This window comes from Falco naumanni, chromosome 15, assembly GCF_017639655.2.
Source record: "Falco naumanni isolate bFalNau1 chromosome 15, bFalNau1.pat, whole genome shotgun sequence".
In the NCBI taxonomy this organism is placed as follows: Eukaryota; Metazoa; Chordata; class Aves; order Falconiformes; family Falconidae; genus Falco; species Falco naumanni.
In genome coordinates this window covers 1,207,304-1,220,907 of record NC_054068.1, presented here as the reverse complement: position 1 = coordinate 1,220,907, position 13,604 = coordinate 1,207,304, and the positions used below count along the sequence as shown (strand labels likewise).

Genomic DNA, 13,604 nt, shown 5'->3' with positions numbered 1-13,604 from the left:
AGGAAGCACAAACCCCTCAGCTATTTGCTGCCATTTGTGGTCGCCAGAGTGTGGCTCATGACAGCAGCTACTGCATAAAGGCAGCCATTCAGGGCTTGGGCCGCGCAAGCGGCTGCGTGGGGCTGGAAAAGGCTCGCTCTGTCTTTTCCAAGCAAAGCTCCACCACTTGCAAGAGACAGACCTGGTATTGAGCGGGGAGAGGGGCCTCCCGTGCCCTAGGGGTATATGGGGCTCCTTCAAACTACTCTCCCCCATGCCAGGGTCTGGGGTGAGCCGCTTCTGGCACTGCCAGCTGCAAGCTACGAAACCGCAGCAGTGTCCCTGCTGTGCTCCCTGTGGTGGGCAGGCTGCTGTGCCCCCAGGTGGCACCTTGTCTTGCCGGGGCAGCGAGGGCTGTGGGGAGCTGTGGGGGGCTGTGCTGCTGCAGCCATTGTCTCGCAAAGCCCTCGAGGACCTGAATGTCCATCCCGGGTTGTTGTGGGGCTAGGCTGCCTGTTGTTTGGGCTGTTGCTGCCAGGCAGCGGTGGGGGTCTCTGCCCTGGGGCACACTCTCCTGCAGCTTTTTCTTCCCGAGGTGTGCAGATGCTGTGCTGGAGCAGCCACTGCTGCTCCCGCCCTACCTGCTCCTCTGCAGGGGCACAATCGGCTCTTTCATTAGCAGGCGTCCCAGGGGGCTATGTGGAAAATGAATGGAAAAGGCAACTGGCTGTTCTAGCTTGTCCATTAACATCCACCAGAAAAAACGTGTCAGATTTTTCCTTGACACGGTGGACTGGGAGGGAGGACTCTTAAAGCTGCAGAGCCTGCCCTGCCCTGCCCTGCCAGGAAGGTGCTGCTGTGGGCTGGGGGCAGCCGGCACTCCCTGGGTGAGCCATGTGCTTTTGTCTGCCTGTCTTGTCTAGCCTGGCGTCTGCTTCCTCTTCTTCTCTGCAGACTCAGTGCTTGGCCTTTGGGTTTTGCTGCAGCTCTGAGTGGGCCAGAGACTGCTGCTGGTGCCCTGAAGGTCCTGTGGGAGCCTAGGTGCCTGGGAGACCCTTTTCTTGAGAGGGCTCCTTGCCTGTCGAGAGGAGGGGAGCCTGTTCCCTCCGCCTGCCAGCCCAGGGAAGTGGCCAGGTCATGCAAAGGCATGTAAAGAGCATTTGGGATTTTGAGCTATCCCGAGTCAGATACTTCGTGTCCTAATGCAGCCTGTGACCCTCTTCCTGGGGAAGGCAGCGAAATGCAGGGGCCTGACCATCTTCTCCCCCTCCTGGGAAGCACTCAGCAGGAGCGTGCCTTTCCCAAGGCTGCTCCTGCTGGGCAGCAGACCCCTTTCTGGCTTAGTTGGGTTTGTCATGGTTTTGGTGAGACTTTCTGTTAAGTTACTGTATGTGAGTGTAGCTGTGGGCTTTTGTTTGTGTTCCTGCAGCTGTTCTACTTGGTGCAGAAGAATTGTTCTGGTTGCCCTGTTTTTGGGCAGGGGTGGTGTTCTGGCTGCCGGTGGTGTCCATGGCAGTGCGTGCAGGCCTGCCGCCTGCCAGGGAAACGCTGGAGTTCCCCCTGTTCTTTCTGTTGGCTCTCCTGCCAAGCACGCTGCGCTTCAGGTGAAAGGTGGAAAGCCTTGGCTCTGAGGCTTGGAGCCTGGAAAAGAGGGGTCAGTGATGAGCCCGGTCAGGCCTGAGCTCCCAAGGAAGGTGGGGAGAGCCTGCTGGAGCTAACAGCCCGAGCTGTTGGACAGGAGCTGCTGCTCCGGGTGGGTCCAGCCTTGCCTCTGGGGTTGCAGTGCTTCTCACTGCCTTGGCAGGTGCCTCCAGGGCCTCTCCTCTGGCAGGCAGCACCCTCCTGCTTTCGGAGGGGATTGACCAGGGAGATGGAGAGGTGGGTAAGAATGGGCTCAATCACAGAAAATGAGCTGGAGCCTTCCACAGAGCTGAGCTGCTCCCAGGGCTCCTGTAAAACAGCTAATTTGCAATGGCACAGCCCCCTGCCCTGGCCCCGAGCTGCTGCCTGCTGCAAAGGCACCTCTTTGTTCCCAGGCTCTGGGAGCTCCTCGCCCACTCCTCCTGCAAGGCCGGAGGAACGACCCCAGGAGCCTTGTGCCAACGGTCTGTGTGGAAGTCCATACTGGGCCTTGATGGTTTCTGCTGGTGCCCCTGTGTGCCGAGCAGTGTATGTCTGTGCAGGCACTGAGTAAGCCAGGCTGCAGCTCGCAAATGGAAGCGCTCGCTTTTATTGCTCACTGCTCGGGTTGCAAGTTACATCAACAGGCTCCTGTTTCTTGAGTGGCACCACATGCCAGGGTTTTACAGATCCTGCAGAGCCTTTTCCTTCCCTGCTGCTGTGCCCCAGGCAGAGCTGCTGGAGCTGCAGCCTCGTGGGACCCTCCAGGAAGCCAGCAGCAAACCCCCAAACCTCTGGAAAACTGCAGATTGCCCCCCCCCCCCGCCCCCATCACGGATGGGATGTCAAAGGAGCTCTGCTGCGTGCCCCAGCAGCAAAGGCTCAGAGCAGCTGAGGTGACTGCTCAGTGAGCCGGCTCCATCCTCCTGAGCCATAGTCTCATAAAACTGGTCATCCAAGCGCGTGAGTCACTGCGGGTGGGACTGTGTCTACCCTGCATCACCTTTCAGGTGTCGTGTCCTGAGTGTCCTGCAGAGCTGATGGCGCTGTGACCACCAGCCCTGTGCCCTGGCCACCCCCAGGCTCTCTGTGCCCCTGTCAGCCAGCGGGCAGGGTCTGCTGGCTCCCGCCCTGCCCTGGAAGGGCTGTTCTGCAGATGCCCAGCTGTGCCTGGTCAGAGACAGCGGGCTTCTTGGCTTTCTGCTCCTATCTTGTCTTCCCTCCCAGGGCTGTGATGGTTCAGAGGAAAGAAGCAGAAGTCTGAGATCATCCTGGTTATACCTGGCAGATAAATGGAGTGGGACACAGTTGTCCCCAAGTCACTGGTGGCTGAGACTGGGTCAGCAGCATGGGCAAAGCTTCCCACTGCCTGGGGTGACTCTTATGTGTTACCTGGGACAGTAAAAATTGTCCCTTCCCCTACAGTCTGGGTTCCTCCTTGGTTTAGGGATGGCTGTGGGAAGTCTAACTGTCCCCCAGCTCCTTCCCAGAGGGCCTGTAGCCACAGCATGGAGTCGTTCCTTTGGCTGCAGATCCTGAACAAAGTGTAAGCTAGTCTTCCCACACCGAGCACCAGGGAGGTGGGTGCTGCCCACCCACCAGCCCTGAGCTTGGGTTAGCGTGGGGGTGCCTGGCACCCGGGGGAAGCCGGTATGGCTCTGTGCTCCCACTGATGCTGACAGCGAGCGGCCCCGCTGGTGGTGTTGCTGCCCTGCCTTTTCTGTCTGGTGCCAGGGTGATTTCAGGGCAGAGTCCTGGCTCTGGGGTTTGATTCTTCTGTGGATTGATGGCATGGCAAGTAGGTTGCTGGCTGGAGCATCTGGTTTTCGGGGTAGCCCAGAGGATCTGCTTATCTTCCGTTGGCATAAGCAGCAGTCCTGGCTGCTCCACGGGGAGCTGCTCTTGAGGGGCGATGGTGAATGCAGCTTTGATTGTGTGGAGCCGTTTAAGTGGAAACTGGCCTTTGCATCCAATGGAACTGTGCAAAGAGGGTTTGGGGAGCTGAGAAGGGTGGGAAGCATTGCCCGCCTGTCTGTCTGGAAGTTTTCCTGGCTGCGTGCACGAAGATGGAGCCACCTCACCCAGGGAAGAGGTAGAGGGGCTGCCCACTCCCATGTGGCAGCTCTCTGGTGCTTGTGCCCATGGGTGTCAGACGTGTGTGGTTCCTGGAGGTCCCGGAGGGCTCGGGGTTGGGCTCAGCTTGGGGCCGTTATTGCACTGGCTGCTACCAGCCTTATTTTGTGGAACCGTAAATCCACTTAATGGACTGGGTGGGAATTCCAGCTCACCTTCGCTAAATGGGAGCTCTGATGCTGTGTGCAGGGCACTGGAAGTAGCTGAACTGAGACCTTATTCAGGACCAAATCACCCCCCGACCCCCTCCCAAAATAATAATAATCCCTCTGACATTCTGGCTGCCGGCAGGACACAGGCAGCCTTTGTGCTCAGCCATTCAGGGGACCCTCTGTTGGTGCAACAGCAATGTCCCTTTGTGCGTCCCGCGTGCTGGATGGGGACAGTGAATGGAAGGTTCTGCTAGTGTTTATTTTCTTTAAAAAAGTTGGAGGGGGTGGAGAGGGGGAGAAGGAAGCCGGCTGGGAGGTTCATGTTCACATCCTCCACTTGGAGACACCTTGTCTTTGCTCCTGCGCTGCCGCCCCCTCGGCTGGGCGCCCGCACAATGAGGGCTTGTGCGGCTCCGGCGGGGAGAGCAGCGCGCTCGGCTGCGGGGTGCTCGCAGGGGGGGACGGAGGGGACCCCTGGAGCGTGTGGGCACGACTTCCGTAGGGCTCGGAGAAAATGCAAATTCCTATGGCTTGGAGCAGCCAGGGAGGAACAGGGTCTGGATTTGTTCTGGTTTTTGGCCTCGCTCAGTAGCATCTTCTGTCTCGGGCTCTTAAAACCGATGGTGAGATCCGTTCCCCTTGGAAGCAAAGTGAAAGCAACTCCTTTAGGCAGAGGGGTAAGACCAGGCTTAGCAGAATCCCTTGTCTGATCGTGGGCAGGTAGCGAGTGACAGAGTTGGGCTCCAACCTCTGTGCTGTGCCCCCGTGAGCACGTGCTCCAGCCGTGCCTGGACCCTGGGTGCTGAGGGGACGTGTGCTTCCTTGGCATTGAAAACCTGAGACTCTTTGATGAGATCCACAAGTGCAGCCTGCCCCGCAGCCCTGCCTTCACAGCAGACCCTGTGGCTCTGGGCTTCGGGGTGCCTGTGGAGCGCCCTGTGGGGCAGAGACCCCTCGGAGGAGGTGGTGGTGAATCCCAGCACCAGGCTGCCTGCCCTGTGGCTGGGCTCCCCCTCACAATGCTGGCTGGCTTGGAGGACGGATGGCTACCAGCCATGGGCCAGTGCATGTGGTGTGAGTGCCAGACACCTTTGCCGTCCCTTCCCAGCTGCGCGAGGCTGGCAGGCGTTCCATGGGGAGCAGCAGCTCCGGCCGGGGAAGGAGGGCAGGAGCCTGTCTCCAGGCGGTATGAGAGGTGTGTGGCTGCTTCTGGTCCTGGCAGTGGCCAAGCTGGTGCGCAGCAGCACCGTGGTCTCTGTGCCTTCACCCCAGTGCTGTCAAGGGCTGGGCTGGCCGCTGGGAGCCATAGGTGCGGTTTGGGTGGCACTTGCACACCCTGGGACCCCGCCAGCGTGTCTCACCCCAGAGCTAGAGGTGGGACAAGGGGTCTGTGGGGAGTGTGTTCCCATCCTCCTCCTGCTCCCGCTGGCAGGTACCACACCCTGTCCCCACTGCAAACCAGGACAAAGCAGGTTGCTAAAAAATGGTGCCGTTGTCATGAGCAATCTGTGTATAATAAAAATATTATTTAAGCAAATGAGTCAGGAAGCGTCTGGGCCGGTGTCCCAGGCTGGCGCAGCCAAATTTTTCTGGCCTTCTGTGGCGGAGCTGGGTGTTTCGGTCCTGCTGGCTCCAGCAGGCATCGCTGCCACGGTGGGAGAGCCCTGCCTGCCTGTGGACACTGAGGGTTCTGTTGTTCTCCCACTTCCCATGGGGATGCAGCCCTGCGGTGGGTGGTTAGCATGCGTGGCTGGGGGCGGCTGTAGGAGGTGTACAGGCAGCCCCTTTGCACGATGCCTTACTCCAGCCATGCAGGGTGCTGGTGGCTTCCCAGTGGCACTGAGGACACCCCTTGCTGCTGTCTCTGTGCAGTAGGAAACCGTCAAGAGGCCTTGGATGAGCTGGAAGGGTTGTGGGTGCCTGTCCAGGGGCGCAGGGAGGCAGAGAGCTGCAGCTGCCAACGTGTGTTGGTGAAACAGGGCAGGCACTGGGTGCCTTGGCGCGTGGCAGCATGTGGCTCATCAGCTCTCCTCCCCTGCCGCTGCAGCCCCTCGCTCCGTGCCCGCAGGGAGAACAGCGAGTGGTGTTCCTGGAGCCGTTACCTCTGGGCAAGCTGTGGTGCCCAGCTGTGTGTCGAGCTGTGGCTGGCAAAGTCTCACTGAGCTGATGGAGCCAAACTGGCTCATGAGAGAGGGGAGTGGAGCTGGCAGCCATCTCCAGGAGCCTCCCATCCTATGCCACCCACTCCAGAAGCTTCTGCGAAGGCAGTCTGATGCCACAGCAGAGCGTTTTGTGCTTTGGGGCAGCCCTTTGTGCCGGTTTTATTCAGTGAGATTGATGCCTGGGGATGTGGATGGAGGGATGTGCCTGGGGCTTTCCTTTGCTGCTTACCTGGGTTTTCTAGGTAGCGTGAGGATACCCCCAATTTTGAAAGATGCTGCTTGCTCCTCTGCAGCAGGCCGGGACTTCAGGCACCACTGGCCATGTAGCCATTGGCCTGCTTCATGTCCCAGGCACCTTCTGGTGGTTGCCCTCATGTAGGACCCTTTGTGACCCATGTGTCGTGTCAAACCAGCCGAACCTCTCAGTTTTCCTGCCATGATCTCCCCTGTAGCCCTGGCTTCTGGATCTGTGAGCAATGGTGGTGCTGGCTGTCACAGCCAGGGCCCTGGGGCGGGTGCAGCCTGTGTGAGAGGGTGGAGGGACCCCGCTTCGCGAGCAGTGGCTGGTGAAGGAGGGTCTTCCCCAGGAGCTGGTGGTGGGGCTGGCCAGGTGTCCTCTGGCAGTGTTGGTTGGTGTGTGTATGTGTGGGGCCAGTGCTGGTGGTAGTGCTCTCTGGGACAACTGGCCCTGAAGGATTGGGCACATTGTCCTCGGGGGATGTGGGGAGGCCTGGAGGGGACCAGGAGGCTGATGTCCCGCATCAGGGGGGAGCTGGGGTGGTGGAGCCATCCTCCGTCTCGGCTGGCATCCTGCGTGGTGACTGCTTGGTCTCTTTCTCCATGTCCCCTCGTCTCCCACAGTGGAGAACAGGCAGCTGACCCTGGACCTGCAGACGGAGAACAAAGGCAGTGTTGTCTCCAGCGGAGAGCTGACGATTTTCCTGGACGGGCCTGCTGTTGATCTGGGAAGCCTGCCTAATGGCAATGCCGTGACAGAGGGTGAGTGCCACCCGTCTCCGCATGCACGCGGCGGCTCTGAGCACGAGGCGGTGAGCAGCAGCGGGGAGAGGAGTAGGGCTGAGAGCACGGCCCCCGCGACCTCTGAGCAAGCGTCCGAGTGCCAGCAGCCGCCGCCTCCTCCCCCAGGTAAGGCTCTGGCCCCTGCTTGCCCCGACCCTGGGCTTGCGCACGGGCTCCCGCGGGAGCAAGCATGTGGCGGGGCAGGAGCAGAAGCATCGACAGGCTCGCGCCCTGCTTCCCCGTGAGAGGAGTGGCCCTTCGCCAGGCCTCACTTCCCTCGCTGTCCTCTGTCAGCTGGGGAAACACTTCTGTATTTAATGAACCGCTCAGAAAAGGGCTTCCCGCAGCAGAGGGTGTGCGGAGATGTGATGTCTGACCCAGTGGGGCTGCCAGGGCAGAGAGCAGAGCTTGTACTGGCAGGGGGTTGCGTGATGTTTTCCCTCAGCTCCCCTTCCTTGCTGGGAGACGAAGCCTGTGAAATCTGGGCGTCTTAAATGCGGCCGCTCTCCTGGTGCTGCCAGTTGTGCAGAGTCCTGCGTTCCCCTTCCCTAGTGCTGCGCTCGGGGCCGTGGGGTGCTGTGGGAGTGGGCTACGCCATCGCACAGCAGTGGGGGAGGAGAGCAGCTTGGCGTCAAGGCAGGGGGTCCTTTGCTGGTGGGTCTGTTCTGTAATGTGTGGGGCTGGTGTGCTTTTGGGTCTCCTTTCTGGAAGGAGGGAGGGAAGGAAGGAGGATGGAACTAGTAGGTGCCTCAGTCTTTTTCTTCACCTGCTTTTTCTTTACCCATTCAGGGTCCCAGATACCTGGACGGGACCCCAGCAGCATGGCTGCAGCCACAGAGGGCAGACACCAGCCTCCCAGTACAAACTGCTTTGGAAGCAGACCAAGGTAAGGGTCTCGTGCTGGCAGCACTTGTCAGTCCGGTATTGAGTGGTTATTGCAGCCGTGAGGCAGCTGAGAAGTGTCTAGATCATTCTTGTGCCGTGGACCCTGCTCTGGATCTCTGAGGATGTGTGGAGCAGGGGTGGGCTGGCTGCCCTCCTGGAGGACAGCAGAGCTGGGAGGTGCTGAGGGGTGGCCATACAGCTGGGGTGCGGCTGACCCGAGCCTCTCAAAGTATTTATTTCTCAAGGAATATCAGGTCTGTGATGGTCCTGACAGTTCCCACCACTTGCTCTACTGGCAGCCAAAGGAATGGTCTGTCAGGGAGATGTGGGGCAAACCAGCAAAGGGCTGGTCTGCAGGGGTCCCTTCAGATGGGGATTATGGGGACCCCAGCTCTTGCCTCGAGCAGAGCCTTGGCCAGGCACTGGGCCAGGCTGGGAAGCACAATGCCCCTCTGGGCAATGGTCACAGGGGGACACTTCCGAAGGCGCAGGGAGAGCAGAAGAAGCAGAGCTGCAGGGAAATAACAGCTGCTTCCAAAGGAAATGAGATGCTCGGGCACCAGGCCATCCTGTGCCTGGCACAGTGCCCTTCCTTGCCTTCTTGCTGGGCTGGAGTCGCTCAGCACTGCTCCTTTTGGAGCTGTGGTTATTGAGAGACGTGTCACACTGTCAACATGGAGTTGAATTTAACACCTATTTATATTTCCAGAGCATGGCAGTGGCCCAGCAGCCTATACAGATGTTCTGGTTAGAAGTGTGCCTGTAGAGAGGGCGCCTGTGGCCTGCCCGATAAGAGATTCTGCATGCCCCCAGGCTTAGGAGCGCTCTCAACAATAAGCCCCACACCTCAAACTCTTCTGCGCCTTCGTCTGCTGGGCACAACCAAGAGACATGCAAAGGGGAGGAATACTTTTGGCTTTAAAAAGTGACCCTGTCCTTCCATATCGTGTGTTCCTCTCCCACACGAGGAGGGAGTGGGACAGGGAATTGGGAACAGGTTGCTGAACAGAGTTTGTGCTCTTTTGTTGTGGCTGCTCCCCTCGGTTCCTGCTGCCCAGGTGTTAAAGCCTTTGGAGGGGTGAGAGAGTGCTGACGGGAGCTGGACTTTGCAGCCACTTAGCGGCTGTCAGTAGGTGCTGGAAAGCCTGCAAAGAAAGTTCTAGCTGGGGAGGATCAACATGGTGACTGCTTATTTCTAATTCCTGACTGCTTTCTGATTGTCTGTACGTAGTTTCTGCTTTTGGTGTCGTCTCGACCTGTGAGCGTGCAAGATAAGCACGGTGAGGTCTGGCCAGGGGACCCTCTGAGACCTACCAGGTGTGCTTGCCATCATTAAAAATCCCATGGCTGCTCTGGTACTGGAAACTTTCTACTTAGTTTTCATTTCGTCCTATGCTCACCTGAATTTGGAGTGATGTCCAGAACAACCCTACAGTTTGATGTAGTGCTGTTACATGGGGCAGAGCATTGCTGTACGTACCCACCATGGAAGCAGCTGCCTTCTCTGGAGTGGCATATGGGTCCTTTGCGCTTGGGAATGCTGTTTGATGTTGGCTCTGTTTATACACAGAGCTGTGTTTATTTTCATGGGCTTGGTGATGGATGCTGGCAAACTTATTCGCAGGCAGGAAGCAAATAAAAGGGTCATTCTTTGCTCTTCAGCTATTTCTACACTGTCCCCTCAAGGGAAACTGCTTGGTCAGGGTTTCTCTTTCTTCTCCTGAACAAATGTCATCTTGGGATTTGCTGCTAATCTTGGTGACGGGGTGTGAAATTCCACAGCCCTCTGTGCAGAGAGAAAACCGAGTCCAGAGGTCCCCAGCTGAGAGGTGGTGCCGTGGGTGCCGAGAGAGCTGCCATAATCCCCGTTTGTCTTGTGGTGGCCAAAGGGGCCTCTTCTGACAGCAGGGAATAAAGCAGCCTGGTTTGCTGCTCACCCTACAGAAAGGCTCTGGCTGGTGAGCCATGTCGGGCATTGCAATCTAGGCACGGCCGAGAGTAGCTGCTGTCACCTGTCACGAGCTCAGGCAAACTCAAGCGATTTTTTTTCAGTGCAGCCTGCTTTGCTTTCTCTGCTTGTGTGATGTTCAATAGTCAGCGCTCAGCTGGCAACGGGAATGAGCATCTCTGAGGGTGGGTGGGAAGCGCTCCTCTGGTCGCTCAGATAAAGTATTTTCCTTTGTGAAACCCCTTGCTACGCGAAACCCCACCTGTGGCTGTGGGGTGTCCCCAGGCGTGTGGCTTCTGGTGTGACACAGCACCAGGGAAAGACCGGGGGAGCTGCCATTACCAGCTGCAGCCCTGGCACACAGGCAGGGGAGAGGCAGCAGTGCTGCCCGGCGGGTGTGCTGCCCGCTGCTGCACGGGGCCGGGGGTCTGCTCGGTGCCTTGGAGAACAAGCTGTGAGATGGGTCCAGTCAGCTGGACAGGGGTGGGCAAGAGGAATAGACTGGGTCTGGGGGTTTCAGAGCCGGGCACCTCTTTGGCTGCACATCCCGCTGCCATGGGGTGAGGGGGTGTTCCTCCTGCCCCGGCTCTGGGGTGGTGGTACATGGGTGACATCTCTGCTCCCGGCACTGCAGGTGTGAGGGCTGCGTGCTGGGGGACGTGGCTGCCTCCTCCCGTATTTGCAGGCCCAGGGGGAATTTCTCAGCTCCGTGTTTTAGGAGCTGAGCCCCCACTGTCCACACGGTGCCAAGGCTCTCCCAGTCACATTTCCCAGTGGTTGTGCCCTGACCTGCTCCACAGCCAGCGCTGGTCCTGGTTGCATTCTCTGCCCTCCCTCTGCTTGGGCCGCAGATCTGGGGATCTGGTGTGCTGAAACCAAGACTGGTGCTGCCACCTCTGCTGGCACCTCGTGCCAGGACTTTCTGGGCACCGCAGTGGGAGGAGGTGGCCGTTCCTGCGTTTCATGCCCAGGGCCTATGAAGGTGATGCCACTTTCTTCTTCTGCCTCCAGCCTAGGAGCGGCGATGGGGCAGAGCACACGGCGGGGCAGCCACCCGAGGTCCCTAATCAATAGGGGACAGCAGGGTTCTTGTCAGCTGCCTGGGAGATGTGCTCCCCACGGCATGCCCCGCTCCATCCCACCAGTGTGGCTGTGAGAGGCTGTTCCCATCTGCGCTCTGCCGCCTTTTCTCCCTGCTCCTATTTTAAGAGCACGCTCCCAGCCCGCTGCGCTCGGTGGGCTTGCTGGGTTTGTTTCCATGTGTCTATTAAAAGACAATGCCCAGATGGGAGCACTCGTAGGAGGGCTGGGCTGGGCGGCGGGTCAGCTAATTCAGGCCTGGTAGCTCTGTGTGGCCAGCTGGCAGCCTGCAAGCATCCTGTTTTGGTTTCTAAAAACGCCCCGGGCAGCTCTGAGCACATCTGTGCTGGGGAGGGCAGGGACCAGCTCTGTCCAGTGCCGAAGGGGCTGCTCCCAGCAGGGCTGGCTCCTGGTGGCGGTGCCACCTGCCTGCTCCCCTCTGGCCATGGGGGCCGGGGGCTGGATGTGGGGCCGTGGGTCCTGGACAACTTTTGGGATGTGTGTGGTGCTAGTGTGCCCCGCCGAGCCCCAGGGGTGGATAGGACAGCAAGGAGGAACCGTCACCTCCGGGCCGGTGGAAGAGGAGCCTGTTCTGCGCCTGCAGCTGCTCCAGGTCCCCAGGTGCTGGTGGCCCAAGCAAACCCCCAGCATGTGGCAGTGTCCTGGGGGTAGCCAGAGGTTCTGGGGTGAGCTCACCACCTGAGGAGCCCCTGTGCAGGGCTGTGCCGAGGCCCATCACTAGTCGAAGCAGCCTTGCAGCTCCTTTTCGATGCGCTGCTCTGCCCGAGGCTCTTATCTGATCTATTTTTGACAGTCTCCTGCTTTCCCATGTCTCCTCCCGGTCCCAGCCCTTCCTCTGCCCGCTGTCATGAGCCGCTCCCCAAGGAGAGCTTCAGGGTGAGTGGGAAGAACGAAGGGCTTGCTGCTGGAGCTGGTGAGGGTGGCATGACTGGTGCTGCCCTGCGCTGCCAGGCTGCTGTCCCCTCCCAGCTCCAGCCCTGCCATGTGGGGACAGTTTGTGGGTTTTGCCCTTTTAAGGGAAGAACTTGGCTGGGGCAAACTGAGATCCCCATCCCTGTGCTCCTCACCCTCTGTGGGCGCTGCCATCCTGGGTGGAGGCATCTGGGCTCTGCCTCCGCTCCCCTGGGCACAGGGTGCGGGAAGGCAGCGTCTCCCCGCTGCCCTGCCCCGGCCCCCTCCCCATTTCCAGTAACCACCAGGCTGCTCTGCTGATGGGAAAACTCCCCCTTTCCTTGGATGCCTTCAGGCTGCCTCAGGGGCCCAGGGCAGTTGGAGGGGGAGAGTTTGCTTTGGCTGCCCTGGCCACGGGACGGGACGTGTGGCATGAGGAGGAGAACCCCCCCGAGAGATGGAGCAGCTGCATCTGAGCCGGTCACAACCTGTGCCGTGATTTAAGCTGCCATCTTTCCCAGCTGCTTGTTCCCTCCTGTGCCAGAGGCCACAGCTGTCACTGTAGCAGGAACGCTTGCACCTTCCGCACCTGCTTGTGGCGGGGCAGGAGGCACCAGCGAGGGCTCCCACCACGGCGCAGGAACCGGGGCTGCCGTGGGGTCTCTCCTGGGACCTTTGCTGCTGGGGTGGATGGAACAAACTGCCGGGGGCTGCCACAGCTTGGTGCTGCAAGCCGGCTTCTGGCCACGAGTGCCTGGGGCTGTTCCTCGGCAAGTGGGGCGGCTGAGTGAGCACCTGCAAGCAAAAGCAAGGTCATTGTCACCCAGGTTACTCTCCCATGGAACTCTGCCGCTGGCAGATGGGTGCCAAGACCTGCAGGCAGGCTGGCAGGTCCATGTAAGCAGCGCGAAGTTCAGTGCCCAGCCAGAGGAGCAGAGGCACGTGGCTGCATCCTGGCCGTTCTCGGGGCTGGGGGGGTCCGATGGTTGTGCTGGGCAGGAAAGCAGCACAGGGCTGAGGCCAAAAGGCAGGAGTGGGGTTTTCTTTGTGAGGCCAGGCGGCGTGTCTCACCTCCCGTGTTTCTTTCCCTTGCAGGATGCACCGGCATGCGGCTGGAGCGGCCAGGCAAAACACGGGGAGTGGAGAGCAAAGTCCCAGTGCTAGGAGCCGGCACCGGCAGCAGGCCAAGAGCACGCAGCATGCCGGCATGGCCAACGGCACAGCCAACGGCACAGGTGAGCCAGCACTCGTGGGAGGAGGGGGATCGAGCTTGGGGGCTGCGTCTGGTGGGAGAAAATTAATTTCTGCTAAGGTAATGGACCTTATAGGGCCTGGGAATTTCCTCCCTGTGAACCGATTGATTTTTGTTGATTTTGCTTTAGACAAGCTGTGTAGCCTTGCAGAGCGCACTGGTAGGATCCGTTCTGCCTGTCGGGAATAATTTCTGTGGCTCTTCTTTGGAGTCTCCCTGACAAAAAACACTGCATCCAGCTCCAGGTTTTGAAAAGAATACTAGGATGGCAGCGTCACTGATGCCACAGCAGGGAGGACAGTTATCATATCTGAGTGGATGTTTTTCAGGGTTTGGGGCATTCAGCTGAACTTGTCAATCAGTCTTCAGCAAAAATGTTTTGAGCTCTTTGCCCGCTGAAGTGGGGGGGAGCAGCTGTCTGTCAAGCACCAGAGAAGGCACAAACCCACCTCTCTAAAGAG

General features: G+C 59.3%; 1 protein-coding gene across 4 annotated transcripts in view; it reads left to right on the top strand.

Annotated features, from left to right (window-relative positions):
• WWP2 (WW domain containing E3 ubiquitin protein ligase 2) overlaps positions 1 to 13,604 on the top strand; it is a 43,559-nt gene that overhangs the window by 4,855 nt on the left and 25,100 nt on the right. For 3 of the 4 annotated variants that reach the window (XM_040615798.1, XM_040615802.1, XM_040615799.1), the window contains 3 exons: positions 6,908 to 7,192; positions 7,856 to 7,952; positions 12,987 to 13,126. In XM_040615798.1, the coding sequence (XP_040471732.1) occupies positions 6,908 to 7,192; positions 7,856 to 7,952; positions 12,987 to 13,126 (522 nt within the window). The remainder of the gene's footprint in view (positions 1 to 6,907; positions 7,193 to 7,855; positions 7,953 to 12,986; positions 13,127 to 13,604) is intronic. The other variant, XM_040615803.1, reaches the window with a different exon arrangement.